General features: G+C 32.9%; 1 protein-coding gene across 1 annotated transcript; it reads right to left on the minus strand.

The window, feature by feature from the left end:
- Positions 1-12256: 12256 nt before the first annotated feature.
- Positions 12257-15737, minus strand: LOC114330871 (uncharacterized). Its single transcript, XM_028280292.2, has 2 exons — positions 15339-15737; positions 12257-14844 (listed from the first exon to the last, which is right to left on the minus strand). The coding sequence occupies exons 1-2, from the start codon at positions 15346-15348 to the stop codon at positions 12359-12361; spliced, it is 2496 nt and encodes an 831-aa protein (XP_028136093.2). The 5' UTR covers positions 15349-15737; the 3' UTR covers positions 12257-12358.
- Between the last annotated feature and the right edge of the window lie 3137 nt (positions 15738-18874).

An 18874-nucleotide genomic window follows, 5' to 3' on the forward strand; every position in this document is an offset into this window, starting at 1 on the left:
ACAACGGAGCGAGTGCTATAAATCGCGTAAGTTCGCAAAAAGTACCTACTTCACGCACTGTTTCATACAATATTTTATCTACGATAAACAAATAAAAAAAGCAGTAACTCTTCGTCACTGGAATTCGTTTCTATTCTACAATTTTTAGAACTTTGACATTTAAAAATTCTAACTACTTTCAAACCACAAAACTGTCAAAACTTTTGTTGTAATTCATTGCTCATATTGTCATCACCATGACAACGCGAAAGTTAAGGATTGTCACCATGACAACTCGAAAGTTAAAAACAGTGCGAAAAAGTAAATCCCATTTAAAATACATTGTTACTTCATTTCACACTTTAAATCCTTCACGCACTGCTATCTATAATGACAGTTTTCAAAAACTAAAAACTTATACATAATATGACATAGAGTAGATAAATATATTAATATCTATTGAAAATATACGACTTTAATATTCGACATTTTGCTGACGATAGAAAAAAAGAAAAGAAAAACGGATGACCACAATAACAAAATTTGTGTTATTTCATTTAAAATGAATGACAAAGTCGGGGTATTAATATTATTTTAATTATTAAATTTTTACAAACTCCGACTACTTCTGACGTAAAATATTACTGTGATCCTTATCAATTGTTGACCGACCACGTAATTGTTAGAAAAGTATCATCTTACAGATCTTATAAAAATTATAATCGATAAAATGTCTTAAACTGCTTATAAATAATTCATATATTTATCTGGAACATTAAACACTACATCGCCGTTTTGTGAAACATAAATAAAATTGGCAAATGCTAATTCACCGACTAATAAAAATTATTTCTTATTCTGTTGGTATTTTGTGGCAAAATATTTATTTCTTTATTGTTTTGACACTGATGTTAAAATATGAAGCTATTCAGAGGATGTATCTAATTAAGAATTATTTATAAAAATTTAATAAAATATTGGTTCAATAAATTATTAGTAGTTTGGTTGACAGAAAACGGGTTTTTATCTATAATAGCTGTCTAAAATATTTCGTTGAATTAATGTTTAAATTAAGTTTTAATTAACCGTTACTATATACACATATACCCATACTGGTAAAGATAGTTAATGAATGTCAGATTGGTAAGTACGAAAATATTAAAATTTGCAAACTGAAACGTATAAAAATTGAAATATGAAGACGGTTTGAACAGTATAAATGGACAACAATCAGTTGGAATGTAATTTTTCCAACTCCAAATCTCACTTCCACACAATAATTTAAACACAAATATAGCATAACCCAGCTTGTTGCGTATATTTTTCTATTTTCGTTAAAACACAAACATTACAAGAACACAAAGAACACACAGAATCAAATTAAAAAGGAGGTACAGTGGAACCCCGATAAGTCGACCTCCGATAACCCGGAAGTCCGGCTAACCCGGACCGATTTTCATCAGAAAAAACTTTTTCAGTTTGACTGAGTTTTTACCAAGAAATGAACAATACTCTATACAAATGTACGTAATTTAGATGTATTGTGCATATGTATTTCATATGTTTGCAATTAGAATGGAGAGTATCTGTAAGTATACTGTATTTTATTAATTTTTATAACCCGGATCGACCACGGTCCCGATTAATCCGACTTACTGAGGTTCCACTGTAATAATATAATCTAAAACTCGTTTGATAATTATTTTTGGTTGCTTCTGTAACATTCACACAAAAGTTATTTGTTAGCAATGTAAAAAAACTCATACACAAGGTCATTAAAATTAAACCAATGTATTCTAAGAAGTTTCAAAATTTTTGAAGGAGAAATTACATCACAGTCTTAGTTAACCTAAAATAATACATTTATAACTTAAATACCTTGTAATACAGCATTCTTCGAATACTATAAAGTAATACTCTAACACCCGTAGTATCAGTAAATAAATAAGGGCGTATGCATATGCTGATGATATCGTTATCATTGGAAGAACCCGAAAAGTAGAAGTTGAAGCTTTCACACGTATCAAAGACTTCGCAGAAAACGTAGGACTTCTGATTAATACCCATTAAATTCAATATAAATATGCCGGTTATAGATATCAAGAGTCCAAAAAAATAGATATACAACACAACACGTAACTATAGAAACGGTGGAAGAATTCTGTTATGGTATGTTTAACAGTAAATGGTTGAGTTCAATTAGTTACCACTGTAAACATCCTGGATTAACCGATAATAGTATAAAAGGCCCGGTTTCAGGTAAAATTTATTTCAGGCTTTATTATGGGAGTACCGTCTAGTCAGTGTTAATTGCAAAAGACCAACTCTGTCTACCTCGGTGGCTTATCGCTTCGGGTAGGTCTTAACAATGGGCCAGGTCAGATAAATTTAATAATATTTACGACCGCACTAATTGAACTCAACCATTTACTGTTGAACAAACCATACTTAGGGTCACTGGTAGACTGCAAACACAACACATCCAAATTAATAAGAAAACGAATATGGGTGGCTAACCGTTGATATTTTAGCCTAGGTCCTCAATTCAGAGCGAGATGTACAGTTGGTTCCTAAAAAACTGATACGACTCTTAGTAAGATTTGATCATTTTGAGCAGTGTATTTGATTGGTCTGACATTATAATATTATATTTATTATGACAGACAAATAATAAAATAAACAAACAACAAACAACACAGTTCATATATGTTAATTCATAAATTGTAATAATTTTTAAGGTCTAAATTTTGATATTATTTTGAATTCCTGCATTTTATAAAGAGTATATAAATGATAGTTTTTAAATAAAATACGGTTGTTGTCCAGATTTAGCCATACGTCTCACACTCCCTCTAAGGGGAAAATTGACTCATACCAGATACCTACGGCATCAAAAGGTTTGAGCTTTAGTGGGACTCTTTCCGTGTTATCGAGCCCTAGGTGACTTGGTATGCAGGTGTATCTCTCAAAAATGTTCGTACACTTCTGGCCGTGGCGAATAGTACAGCTTTCTGCATGGTCTTCTAAAGATGTTCATTTAGACCCAGCTTTTTTATGCTTTCGAGGAGGTTCTTCGAAATGACTCCAGTAGTAGACATAATAATAGGTATCGTCTGGGTACTTTGCATTCTCCATTCACTTCGTATTTGAATTTCCAGATCTCTGTACTTGGCGATCTTTTCAGTAAATTTACTACGTAGATTATTGTTGTTAGGTATCGCCACATCAATTAGTGTTGTTTGGCTTGTTAATTTATGAACTAGTACGAGATCTGGTCTATTATGTGCCACCGTTTGGTCTGTGAGCACAGTGCGGTCCCAGTATAGCTTGTAGTTGCCATCCTCAAGCATACTATGACACTATTTAGTCCTCTCACGAATTGGCCTATTTCTTCCCGAAGCTTCTCGGCGTTACGAGACAATACCATTCCTATCCACGGCGTTCGGAGACGACCGCTGCCGAAGTATATATAGAACCGAGATTCGAGCACAGGCGAGTCATTCATTCATCGAAGCGCGTCGCGTAATTTAATGTATTCGAATCGAAGATATGAAATGTATTTATTAGTTATCGGAATTATTGTGTTTAGTTAATTAAATCATAAATTTGAGTTTGTAAATAAATTAGATGTGTTAGTTGGTGTTACTTGTAATTATTAAATAAATAAGCGATGTAAATAAAATAATATAAGTAAGTCTTCCTTTATTTAAATTAAAATTAGTGCCTAAAAATATAAATAAATAAAATAGTAGAGTCAACCGCGTAAAAAGACAATTACATCACAATACTCTCAGGGACGTATTGATACTATGGGAGATGGTCCGTTTGGAGAAGTCCCAGCTTGATCGCTATCTCTTGATGAAGGATTTTTCCCACTGCGTGATGCCGTTCCTTGTATTCAGTTGCAGCAAATTCCTGGCAGCCCCTGTAAGATGTTGGGTGGTTTCTTGAGCTTGACATCCATATCGGCATCTGTCGTTTTGAACCTGAGGGTCATTGACGATATATTTCAGGTAATTTCTGGTTGGTATAACCTGATCCAGAATGGCCAGTAATGAACCCTCCGTTTCAGGGAACATCTTTCCTGATGTCAACCAATAGTTTGACGCTGTATTGTCGACATAGTCTTGGCTGACCTCATTGGGATATCGCCCGTGCAGAGGTTTGCCCATCCAGTTGCGCATAACTCATGGATTTCTTCTTGGCTAGGGTAAGACTTGTCGACACTTTCTACGGTGGAGTTGAGTTTTCGGTAGAACACCTTCTCGGAATTTTCAAAAAGTGCATTGTCACATTTTCGGTTGTTACTAACTTTGTACCTCCTTTGTCGCCCTGAATCGACGGAGAGTTTTTGTTTTAATGTATCCAGACACTGTTGTGCTGTGTTATTTTCTGGATCGTATCTCGAGTGTCTTGCAGTGCTCCGCATTATTTCTTCAGCTCTCCTAATGTTCTTCAATAATTATTCAATCTTCCCTAGCAGTCTCTTTTCCCATTGTTGTCCAGATCCATCAGTCCTATCCATTGTTGTTATTATTTTTATTATTATTAAGGAATAAAACAAACGACTTAATGAAACTGTGACATAATTCTTGCAGTTTTCGCATCTTCAAAAGGATTCTCTTCTAATCTCTCCAAAAGGGTACGATCTTCATGAGCGGTAGATATTTTTGGTCTTCCAGCACCTTGCTTTCTTTCGAGAGTTTCTTGTTTTCTCCATCTTGTATTAATATTAAAAACTGTTGTTGTTGTTTTGCTTACGTTAAAATGGTTCGCTACGGCAGATAGTGACCAACCATCTTCTAACTTTGTTACAATTCTTGCTTTTAGTTCTTTGCTAGCATGTGGAGCAATTTTCTGAGGTTGAACAGAATAAGTTACCTGACAAATTTTAAGATTTGCAATGACTGTGACAGTAAGTAAATAATAAGTAAAATAACAAATTTTATTTTTAGTTCAGTTGCAATGTGAAGGCAAAACAATCTTACTTTTCAATTAGAATTTTACTTTTCAATTAGAATACGGAGCGCAGTCCAGTCCCTTGAATCGCGATTTTCGGCTCTTATTGGAGCCTTCATCGGAAGAAACTTCTCCATGAACAAGCCTATGATGGAGAACAAGCCTACGTTCCTTCCGATGAAGGCTCCAATAAGAGCCGAAAATCGCGATTCAAGGGACTGGACTGCGCTCCGTATTCTAATTGAAAAGTAAGATTGTTTTGCCTTCGCATTGCGACTGAATTAAAAATAAAATTTTTGTTTTATTTTTATATTGGTCTTTACTCCTTCGAGTAACTAGGTTCATTTTCTGTTGGAATGTACCAGCTAAACAGACGGGGTCGTGAATTGTAAGTTTTTTGAATTCCCTCTTGTCTTCTTCGCTTCAGCATCCATTTGGCTTGCAAATTTTAGAAGCCTTGGAGGTGTTACCAAGGAAATGGACCAATAAGTTTTCGATTTAAAAATATTTTAGTAATATTTTAATATTTTCTAAATATTATTAATAATGCTATTAGGATCGAAAACTTCATCTTTTAAATAATAAGTATTTATCCTTCACAATACACTGCTCAATTTTCTACAAAATACGCTTTAAAAGTCGTATCAGTTTTTTAGGAACCAGCTGTATGTCAAGAGCAACAAAATGCAAACTTTATAAAACAATAATGCGCCCACTGCTCACGTACGGAACGGAAACGTGGGAATGACAACTCAATTGAGTTTCATTGAATTTCATCTATCCTCATTACGCGGCACACCCATTTTAGGCAGTTTATTTTGATGGTTTTCATGATATCTTTTTTCCACTACATTACCAAAAAGCCTGTAGAGTTCGAAATTATATCGTCTTCTCCACAGACCATGTTCATTAAGGTGCTTTAATGAACATGGTCTCTGGAGAAGACGATATAATTTCGAACTCTATAGGCTTTTTGGTCATGTAGTGAAAAAGAAGATATCATGAAAACCATCAAGATAAACTGCCTAAAATGGGTGTGCCACGTAATGCGGATGGATGAAACTGATAATACTAAAATAACTATGCTCATTACGCCGGTTGAAAGAAGAAGAAGGGGCGATCTTAACTCAGATATCTGGACGATATGCAGCAAGTTTTAAGGGAGATTTGAGTAAGGGGATGGAGAAGAGAGACACTCGATAAGGAAGGAGAGAAGAATGTTTTTAGGCAGGCCACGGCTCATAAGGGTCATTTTTTTAACTGATTATTTAAATCTACCGAATATAAGACTTCAATGCAAACAGAAATTAATTTTGGATATGCTCAACCATATAAAGTATCATCATAATCATCAATGGTGCTATAGCCCTATGAAAGAGCCTCGACCTTCCCAAGTCTATTACGCCAATCAGTCCTATCCATTGCCAGCCGTTGCCAGTTTGCAGCGCCTATTTTTCTCCCATCCTCATCTACACCATCCTTCCATCTAAGGTTTGGCATACCCCTATTTCTACTTATAACAGGTTGTGACATAAGGATTCTTCTAGGAGGGTTGTTATGCTGTGATCTTGCTAGATGTCCTGCCCATCTTAGTCTTCCTATTCTTATAAGAGATGCTACGTCTTTACAACCAAATATATGTTTATATCTGTGGCACCTCCTCCTCCAAATACCATTTTCAGAGATGCCACCGAATATCCCTCTCAGGATCCTTCATTCAAATATAAGCAGAAGGTTTTCATCTGCCTTGGAGATGGTTCATGTCTTCGATTCATATGTCAACACTGGTTGTGTACGTAAGAGTTTTTTATATGGTTATTTTTTTGTTATATGTTAGTTTCTTGGCTTAAGTTTCTGCTTCTCATACGTCTACTCAGTCCAAAATAGCATTTGTTCGCTAGGATTATCCTTCGCTTGATTTCTTTCGTGATGACGTTCTCCTTGGTGATCAGGGAGCCTAAGTATGTGAATTTGTCCACCACTTCAAAGGTAGAGTTATCAACAGTAAATTAGTGACCGATGTTTCTGGCTCTGTTGTTGGATGTTGATGCCAACATCTTAGTTTTCTCCTCGTTTACTTTCAGATCATATAAAGTATTCCGATTGAAAAATAAGCTGTTAACCTTTAGCTACCCGCGCATAAAGTTATAACATAACTACACGCGTGGCGTACTTTATACGCCACAAGAAAATACACTTAAAAACAGCGGATTTGTTTTTTTTTTTGAAAAAATACAGTTAGTTGTTTGTTATAAACCTTATTCGGCATCAGGGAATACTTCGAGTTCCTTCTCAGTAAGCTAATTGGGATTTATAACTGGAATCATGGAATAACTGGATTCCATGATAAATAAAGTTACTAATAATTTTTTTTTGAAATTTGATTTTTTAAAGGAGAAAACGTATTGTTTATAAAGAAAAATATATTTTGTGTCCTAATGACTAAAAAACAATTGAAATATGTACTTATATTACTACTTATATTAAGATAATCGTGGCGTATATTGTCCACCACCGGAAACAACAAATAATAAACTGTAAATTGCGATCTTCCCAGAACGCCGATTATAACGAAACTAAAACCAAATTGTAAAGCACATGCCAGTGATAGGTTAGAGAGATAAACAAGGTCAAAAATTAAATGTTTAACATATTTGCAGTAGAATTCTTATATCTAGCGTACAAAATACGCCAGCGCGTGTAGTTAAATGTTAAAAAGTACATTTGAGAGAAACTAGTAATATAAGGATAATGGAAAACAATGTGGTTTCAAATTTATATTTAATCAAAAGCTATGTTTTATAAAATATATCAAGTTTTTAAAAAATTGAAATTTTTTTTAAAATGTTGAAAGTTTAACAACAAATTCACCTAAATTCATCAATTAGAACCAGGCAACATTGTTTGCTTCTGTGATCAATCTAGGTTTTTTTTGTGTGGCTCCTATTATGGACGCACAAGGCAAAAGGGAAAGACGTGTTCTAGGGGAGAGATGAAATATAGACTTGGTAGTTGAATGTCATACAGCAAAACAACCAAGCATTATGGTATGGGATACTATATACTATATGTTTAGGAGACAGATCCCCTCTAGTTATTATTAACGGCACTTTGACAGCTCGACAATATATTCATGAACTACTGCAACCGGTTTTACATCCCTATCTACGCCATTCCAAATGCAGTCTTTCAACAGGATATCGCAAGACCTCATATTCCCGCGAAACCATGGAGTTCATACAAGAATTTAATATGGACCTACACTTTGGAGTGGCCATCAAGATCAGTTGATTTGTCACACATCGAACATGTGTGGGATATGGTAGGTCGAAACTTAAATCGATTGTCACGTCCACCAGCAAACTTAAAGGACCTGTTAGCAAAAGAATATGAATGAGTATTTCGCAATATGATATAGACCACTTAATCCTGTCAATGCTCCACGAAGTATCTGAGTGTATAGAAAATCAAGTCATTAATTATTAATTTTTAACGAAAATGACGCTACGGGATATTTGTTAATCTATACTTCCATAAATAAATATTTCAAAAAATTTGTCCTTCTAGGTGTTGCATTTTTTTTTCATCAGTATATATTTTATTTGCCCTTTATCTGTAAAATAAGAAAAAAAATTTATTAATTAAAAGCACGCCAAAATAATCCAGCTCGTTAATAATGAAACAGTTTACACTCTTGTTTGCTTATTGTGGACTTACCGGTAAGCATTAATCCTGTTTATATAAAGATATATTAAATATTTAAGAGACCTACAAAATATATTGATTTCTCCCCACATAGATATAAATAACTGTGTTTTTATACTTATGTTTATAAAACTACTGACCTACGCAAGCGTTGTATGAAATAATTTTCCCAACTTGGAACTTATTGCGACATTATCTATAATTTACCAGAACGAACTGTAAGTTTTATTAATCAATCACTGATAATCTATTTTCTATAAATAAAAAAATAATAATAGCTAAAGATCGATGTTCTCTTATAATAGTTTGTTACTTTAGTTATTTAAATAAAAATCAAATAAACTACATAATATAGGTTAATTGATTAATATTTTGAAATGAACGAAGAGTAAAGTAAAGTAAACTCACTCTGTTTGAAAACTCTCCACGGACATACCCTGGTAATTTCGAATACACTTCTGTCTTTTAATTTTATTAACACTGTCTCTAAAGAAGCATGATATTTCGTTCCACGCATTTTATATAAAATGGCTTAAATGAAAAACGTACAACCTTCAAGTTTTACATTCGAGCTAAAGTCTTAGGGTGTGATCTCTACTTCACTATTTACACTTCTTCTGTTTTTCAAAACTGACTTGAGTTTTGTCTCACTAATACGCAATGCATCACTTACACGTTTATGTACGGATTGCACTGATCGTAAAGGGTATCCATGAACTTTTTTAGCAGTACTTGATTTATATCATTTATTTTTATTACACGTCTCGCCATTTTCGCTGTCAATACACAAATGAACTTCCTATTACAAGTAAACAAGTACTACTATCACAAATTTATCGGAGTGTTACCAATAATTTGCAACCGGTTTGGGAGTATTGCTAAAGTAAGGTATCAGTTTTTCCGAATGATCAAAACTTCCAGTGCAAGTTATAAGGGATTCAATAAATATCCACGGCCTAGAAAAAGGTGGAAAGATGCAGACATAGAAGACCTGGAGAAGATGGAAGTACTATTGGATGGAAGATTACAAGTACTACTATCACAAATTTATCGGAGTATTACCATTAATTTGCAACCGGTTTTGGAGTATTGCTAAAGTAAGGTATCAGTTTTTCCGAATGATCAAAACTTTCAGTACAAGTTATAAGGGATTCAATAAATATCTACGGCCTAGAAAAAGGTGGAAAGATGCAGACAGAGAAGACCTGGAGAAGATGGAAGCGAGACTATGGGAAATAGTTGCAAAGAACCGGAACCAATGAACGCCAATACTAAACGCGGCAAAGACTCACGAAGAGTTGTAAAAGCCAAGGATGATGATGACGATAACAAATATCTACGTTTGCTTATGTTAAACTGCTAGAGGTCACTGATTAGAACCACATTAAATTCTAGGTAGGTATTTAATAAAGTCAGTGCAACAAATATCTTGCAGGTAAATAAAAAATCTAACAATAAAACACTGAAAACGTTTGTTTTCTATACTTCCACAAAATTTATTATAATCATGTGACTACAGCTGTTTCGGCAGAGTGCCTTTCTCAAGTGATTTAGTTTACGATGTGTTTGCCTTTTTAAAGGCTTTAACTGAACAGGTTGAGAAGTCGGGAGGTGTTTGTCTCTTCGAGTTATCTCGAAGAAGGTGTAAAATTTCAGATGCCTAAATTTCACCTTCTTGAAAGGACACCCGTATTTAAACAGTTCTTATATTGGTGGAGATACGTGGATGATATACTAGTATGCTTTACAGGAACTAACAGGCAAATTGACCAATTTCTATCATACATTAATTCACTTCATAGTAATATTGAGTTTACAATAGAAACAGAACAGAATAAATCTATAAACTTTCTAGATGTAACAATTACCAGACTACACAACAAACATGAGTTCTCCGTATATCATAAACCTACCCTGACTGACACAACTATACACAATTCATCATCCCATCCACACAACACAAATTAGCAGCCTACCATAGCATGATACATAGACTGACAGAAATTCCCATGTCAAAAAATAACTTCTAATATAGAATTGAACATCATTAAGCAAATAGAAGTAAACAACGGTTATGGCTAGAGAGCGGAATATATGCAACACAACATTACCAAAATATGCGCATATATATGCATTACTTTTACTACAAATATGCAGGTATTTTTTCTAAATTTGTCTAAATATGTAAATGCATATTAAAGATACTCAAAAATACAACAATATATTAAGTCGTAAGATCTTCAGAAAAGTTGCCTTCAAAAATACGTACAACTTTCCTCAAACAATCGAAGCCCTCATTTTTTTCTAAAACATTTTTTAATTTATTTCTAATTGTAATCCCTGTATTTCCGGGAATTTTTTGACAATGAGCAGAAAAAGTGTTAACAAGATTAACCGAATCACTTAATTGTAAATTCCTTTGTTCTAATGACTTTATTAGATCTGGTAAAAAACTAAAATTAACTTTTATGAACATAAGTTCTTTAGCAATTTGTACGTTACTTAAAGAACAAAGTACGTTACTTAAGCTGAAGAACAAAAGCGGAATTGTCTACAATTTGATCGATTTTTGTATTTTGATGCTTCTCTCTATGTCCGTCTTTATAGAAGTAAAAGCGAATTTGTCGAATAAAAACACTCTTTCCAGAAAAATTTCTTTTGTGGGACATGATGCTTTTGTTTGTCAGTTCCTCATTTAAAAAATGAAATGTGAAAATAAATGTAACTTACGATTTTGGAACAGGCCTTGCAAAATATTTTGTCTCCACTTAGCTTTAACTCGGGAAAACACTTTATCCAAGCACTTTTTTGAATGGTAGACATATTTAAATTTAATATATACCAATCACTTCAAAAACACTAAATACGATACAACGTTTACTTTTAACAAATGTTGGCCGGAAACTGACAAAATAATTATTAGACCCTTAAAAGCAGGTAGGTACCTACGACTTGCTACGCTAATAAAATAATATTTTTCTGGGAACACCCATAATTGTTAAATTCAGGTAGTAATGGGAAAATCCAGATGAGCGATAGATAGATAAATAACGGGCTCGTTCATATCGAAGTTATAAAATATGTAACGTTGTGTTTGTTGTCTGAAAATATGCAATATATGCATCTATATGCACTTTGCATATATTCCGCTCTCTAGTTATGGCGAACAAACTATTAACAAAATTTTAAACCAAATACTCCATAAGAAAGCCCTAAAATTAGTCTATCCACCACCACAGAAAGAACCCAGTACCTTCCGCTCTATCACATATCGTCACCTGAATGCAGAACTAGCTTAACTCACATTTAAGATATTTTACAGGAGAGCGATTTTAATGTTTCAATGTGTCATAATTTAAACAGTATTTGGTTAAATGGTGAAATTATCTCAGTATAGTATATTAGGAACCTTTTAAATGTGTTATTAGGAATGAGACGGATTAATGATAATTTTTTTATAAAAAGTGTGACTTAGGATACTACTGACTTATAAATTCTACTGCAGAACTATTGTAAGTGCGATGTTTGGTACATAAGCTACTTCTGCATTAATACATTTCAAGCTTAGAATAAATTTAAGATTAACATAGGATACAAATAAAAACAAAATCGGTAAAATTTAAAACTTTTTAATTTTTATTAAAGATTTACAACTCAAAATCAAAATACCAAAGAATACTATGAAATGGTCAAATTATTAAACTAACATATTAAATTAATCTTCGTCAGTTTCCTGTTCGGGAATGTTACTAGCTTGAAGATTAGTGAAAAAGTTATGGTATTCCGTAGGTATAACCTTGTTTTCACACAAAAATAATAAGTCTTTATATTTCGCGGCAGGAATTGGAACTGGTGAGCTTCTTAACATTCTAAGTTGATAGGTCTCTAATGAGTCTAACTTTTGGTGGCTCCTTTTCAATTCCAGAGTATTAATTTTTATAAAATCTTCTTCAAAACTATATTTAACGTTAAGTTGGTTTGGGCATTTTGGGTCAACCATAATAACTTTCAAATTATTAAATATGACTTTGCAACCAAGTTCAGTTTTATCCCAATTTTTTGTAGTTTTGGCTAACAGGTCCTTTAAATCGTAAAAGTCCGCCTGAGCCATTTCTTTAATTTTATAAGGTCGCACTTTACACGCAGTCCTTGCTAATGTGTACCACTGCTGTGGACTAAATATAGGGATTTTTTTTGCAGCTCTTTCGATAACCCCATGTACGGAGTCGCACTCATTTTGTGTATGTCCCTTTTCTAGAAAACTGTGAGTAATTTTAACACCATATTTGGCGGCACAATACATGTACAGACAATATATAAATCGATTGCGATTTTGTCCAGTGCAGTTGTCACTATAGAAACTGAATTCCTTAATTCCATTTCGTACCATTTCGTCAATGAAACTTAATATGCAACTACCGATTTCACAAGCACCCCTACATGCTAGCGATTCTGGCCACATGTAGCAGTATCCCTGTTTGTTAGCAGCATCGTACACAGTCAGATTGTAACATGCAAGCTTACGTCTATAGTAGAGGAGAGATACTTCAGCTTTAGGACATAACAATGTTTTTTGTAAGTCGTATATAGCCATGCAAAACGAATTATCAGTTTTAGCCCTCTCTTTATCTAGTTCTTTATTTGCTCTAGATAAGTCCTTGTTTTTAAGATGAGCTTCCATTGCAGAACGAAGTTCTTCCTTTTCTGACGGAGAAGAATTAGACAATTTGTTGCAAAAATCGCACTGGTCTTTTTTGGGAATGAAAAAACCCAAATTAAATTCATTGTTAAATACCTCTCTATATATAGCATAAGAAGCTATGGTATTTATATTGTTATCACTGCAATATGTTTTATATAAACGGTACATTTTGCTGATATTGAGGTCAGGTGGCAAATATTTTTTAGTGCTATTTTTTCTGCAATAATGGCTTTCAATCAAAGCAAATGACTTAATATGATGTCGTACTGAATCCTTAAAATGTTTTGGCAATCGAGAATTACATTGTACTTTACCTCGTAAATCTGCTTGTGGCGATATTGAATTTGAATGATGAGTTTTTTTAACTACTGTTTTGACGATTTGATGACTTATTCCCAGGGTATTTAAGAAAAATGTTTGACATACCTTGATTGTGTTGACTGGACAATTCTCTTGTGGAAAAGTATAAAAATACGACAGCTTTCTACGACTTTCACAAGTATCACCTTCTGGAAGCTCAACTGCATCCTTCTTTTTTCTGGGGTGTTTTGTAGGCTTCACAGTTAAGTTCCGCAAAACAAATTCTCTCTGATAATTAATATCTCCCAATTTCCAAAAATCTTGAAAAATCTGGACGCGATGTTTTTCCTGAAATTTCGTTTGACATTTAAGTCTGCATGTTGTGGGACATGGCGGTTTCATAATCCTTTCTGAAACCTGTTTAGACTTCCAATTTACATAGGCCTTGCCGGAGTTTCGTAATTTCTTTATTCTATTTCTCCTCCAATTATCTGGGTTTCTTTTTCGCTTACGAGACTTGGTGATATCTGGTATTTTTTCCTCAGACACTAGGGCATCCTGCTGGTCTAAATCAAAATCATTTGGATTAAAATCAACATCTGAGCTTCCATCTGTAGCATATGGGTCACTATTTTCATCAGTTTGATGTGAGATGGTCGGTAAAAGCTTACCGGTAGATGTGGATGGACGCGTAATATCATCTTGGTGCTGAAGGACCTGCTCTTGAAGGACACGTGTTGCAAAATTTACAACGCTAGGTGTAGGATTATGGGAATCTTTAGCTTCATCACGTTGCTGCAACCGTGGTTGTTCGATGGATGTTTGAAGATCTATGACGTTATCTAGAGGTGAACAATAACCCAAACAATTATTCGGAGATTGGCGATACTGCTCTGCTTCAGGTACTAGTAGGCTTATGGAGGTAGGTATTGGTAAGTCGTAATATTGATTATAATGTTGGGAAAACTGCTGTTCTATCGGTGTCTCGAGCTGGCAATACTGTTGTTCTTGGTGTACGGGAGAGTGTAGACATCTTAATTCACCTAGATCTCCGTAGTACTGCTGGTTAGTATACAATGTGGAAGGGCTTTCTACCGTAGCTATAGATATGGGACTACCTGCCGTATCATTACTTGATTCTCCAGAATTCTCATGTTGTGTTGGATTCATAGACATGGCCATTTTTACCATTAACGCACCTGCAACAAATTTACAATGAGCTTACAGTCAGCATAACAAGAACATATTAATTGCAGACATTTAAAATTAATTGATACAAATTAAAATACTCAGAAACCAGGACGTACGTTAAACCTTATTTCACTTGTTCAAATTTACAATTTTTGTCCCAATAATAATGTATCCCCAAACTGCCGTCTGTAGCAACGCATTGTTCAATATAAAGAATTATATATTATTTAATAACGAAATATGTATGTGTGGTTAGTAATTCTGCGATATTTTCTCAAATATATCATAAAATATTGTGAAATTCAACACGTGCCTAATAGTTATATACAATTTATAGCACGTGGCAGAATAAAAACACAGCCCTTTAATGCGTACCTACTTTCTACCAAAAGCATCTTAAAAACAAGATTCACAGTTTTATTAATTCACTTATTAGATAAAAATTAGATTCACTTAATAGATAAAAAACTACTAATAAAGCATATTTATTATTAAAACTTACCTCGTTTCATTATTGTTGTTAAAATTCACACTCACTGCAACTCTATTTGGCAAAAGAACAAACGTGAATATCCAACAAGACGATGGAAATGACTAACCGATAGCCGTTGAATTATCCTATGTAAATAGAAGATAACAAAAATAATGTTGGCGCGCATTGTTATTGAAAATGCAGAACAATCCTAACTGTATTTGTATTTACTTAGGATTATTCTGCATTGATAAAATAATGATTTGCTAGTTAGGATTATGATGTTCTATATAGAATTTCTATTAGTAAATTTAAAGTTATGAACTTAAGATTGTTCTGCATGAAAATATACGATATGTATTACCTTTATAAGGAATAAACGAAAAAAAAATTTTTTTTGAGTTAGGATAGTTCTGCATTCAAGTGACGATATACTAGCAAGATAACAACAAAAATAGCCAGATACTTAAAAAAAGAAAGGAATAACACCAGCTTTCAGAACTAACAACTTAAGCAAATATATTAAGAACAATAAGAGCCGAAAGAGAAAGCAACTACAGAGTGGTGTTTACAAACTAACTTGTGGTGACAGTCCGAAAACTTACATCAGTGAAACTGGCAGAACCTTTGACAAACAATTAGCAGAACACAAAAGGGCTTTCAACAATAAAAAACAGACACTTCTACATACGCACTTCACCTTCTAGATCATAATCATTCTTTTAATGAAGAGTTTCAAATCCTGCATATTCAAAATAAAGGTCTTAAGCTATCTTCATTAGAATCTATGGAAATTAATTAATTGAAAAATACAGATATAATTCTGAATGATCAACTCGAGACAAACAGCTCCTCACTCCTTAACCTGTTCAGTTAAAGTCTTTAAAAAGGCAAACACTTAGTAAACTAAATCACTTGAGAAAGGCACTCTGCCGAAACAGCTGTAGTCACATAGTTATAATAAATTTTGTGAAAGTATAGAAAACAAACGTTTTCAGTGTCTTATTGTTAGATAAAATGAACTTCTATCAAGTAACGGTCGAATCCATCAATTAAATATAAACTAAAAGCATGTTTCAAAAATATAAATGTTAAGATGGAACTATCTGTTATGTTGAGCCAAAAGGTAAAACTGCTAGGCAAACAAACATGGAACTGTCTATTACTTTGAGGGAAAAGGTACATAGAACTGCTAGGCAAACAAGCATTTACGCGTCAAATGTGCAGTGCATATGAACTATATCAAGAGGATTTACTGTAAATAACTTATTATTAATACTGTAAATAATTATTATTAAAAATTTTTTTTAAATTTAATTTAGAAATTACTTGTTTCATATTAATGTACTAGAGTAATTTACTTCCGTACCTACTTCTTATTCTGTACAGTAGAGTGGACTATTGGCTCTGGAATCTCTAGCGATAATTGAAAACAATACTTGCAAATTTATACTTTAGCTGGAATAATAGACTTTTTCGAAATCCTCAAAGTAGTGAAAAAGCGGCCTTATGTACCGATAGCGCGCCCACCCGAGTGTTAAAATGTTAATGGAGGGTAAATTTATTTTTATTTTTTATTTTTTTTTATTTATTTATTGTTTATACATATGACCTGGCCTCTAGTGACTAATCCAGGTCGTTTTTTCCTGATGGGATTACAGATATTTTTTTATATTTTTACATTTTTTACTAAACTACTTAATCTATGTTTACAATATACTAATTAATTTGCCATAATCTATTAATTAAATTTAACAAATACATTTAACAAATTTAAACAATATACATTTGTTAAAATATTTTTGGTACTATCAACTCCCTTCTAAGTTATAAAGACAGTCCCTCTATTTTCAGAAGAGAGTTGGTAGTCTTTTTTTTTAATTTAATGAATTATTTATTGAATTATTATTTTTATTTAAATATTTTATATTGAATTATTATTATTATAATTGTAAATATCTATTTTTGAATTTATATTTTATTTTATTTATTTTAACTTTATCTTACTCAACTTCATCAGGGTTGGATTATTTGTTGTCTTCTTCTATTATAATAGATTTCTTGTTGTTTTTTTAGATATTATTTCTGTTAGATTGTTTAATATTCCAAAATATTCTTCATTTTGTAATATATGTTTTATTTCAATTCTTTCTAATCTTCTTCTCATTTCTCTATATTCTTCATTTTCTATAGTATTTTCACAATGTAATACTATATGTTCTGGTGTACCTAGTTCTCCACATTCACAATATGCATCATCTTTTAAGTTAAATCTTTCCACATATGTTGGGTACGGTCCATGTTCTGTTAAAAAGTGTACTAATCCTTGTTTTGGATTAAAATAATTTGGAATGTTTTCTAATATTGGTATAAAATTGTATAAACGTCTAGATTTTGTTGAATTTTACCATTCATTTTGTCTTTTTCTATTTATTATTTCTTTTAATTCTCTTTTACTTCTTATATCTAATCCTATTATTTGTATTATTTTTTCATATTTTTCTTTTCTTAGCCAATAATTACATGCTCTTTTTTGTGTTTCTAAATGCATTGGCATTACTCCAGTTAAAACTGTGAGTGCCTGTGTTGCAGTTGTTTCAAATGCTCCCGTCATTCTTACAAGAAATCCTCTCTGAGCTCTATTTAATTTTTCTGCATTTTTTTTATTTATTAATCTATGTGCCCATACACTTGAACCGTACCCTACAATTGATGCAAGTATTGTACTTAGGTATATTCTCATCTGTCGGAACGAAATTCTATATTCCTTCTGTGCTAGACTAGCAATGCTATGCATGATCTTTGTTGCCTTTTCACAGACACAACTCATGTGTTTTGTAAATAATTTTTGTTCGTCTATTATAATACCTAAATATCTTGTTTCCATTTTTCTTTTTATTGTTTTCCCTCTAATTTTTCTAATTGGATCTCTTTCTAAATTTCCTTTTATTAAACTATATGTTGTTTTTGAATCTGATATTGTTAATTTTACTTTATCCATCCAATCATTTACTCTTATTAATACTTCATTTGATTTATTTTCTAATTCTCTTCTTGAGTTTGCATCTATGATCAACAACAAATCATCTGCGTATGCTATGCTTCCAAGCACTTCAGGATCTATAGTCAATTGTTCCAACAGTTCCTCTAGCATTACATCCCAGAACATAGGTCCACATACTGATCCTTGTGGACATCCTTTTGTGATATGTTTTGTCTTTTTTCCTGTTGGACAGCTTAGGCTTGCATATCGGTCTTGACAGTAGTTTCTGAGACTTCCGTACAGATTCTTTGGACATCTCATTCTTCGAAGTCTTTCAAAGAATGACGGCCACCAAAGATTGTCAAAAGCCCCAGACACGTCTATAAAGATCATTAAAACTAAAACATACTTTTTTATGCTTTCATTTACTATTTCAAATACTTTATTTATTGCATCTTCTGTTGATCTACCTTTCCTAAAACCATACTGACCAGAATGTAATCCAATTTCTGTTCTTATTTGATTTAATTTTTTACATAGTAATTTTTCTTGTAATTTTCCCATTGTATTCAATAAACATACC

The sequence above is a fragment of the Diabrotica virgifera genome, chromosome 2 (genome assembly GCF_917563875.1).
Source record: "Diabrotica virgifera virgifera chromosome 2, PGI_DIABVI_V3a".
Classification (NCBI taxonomy): domain Eukaryota; kingdom Metazoa; phylum Arthropoda; class Insecta; order Coleoptera; family Chrysomelidae; genus Diabrotica; species Diabrotica virgifera.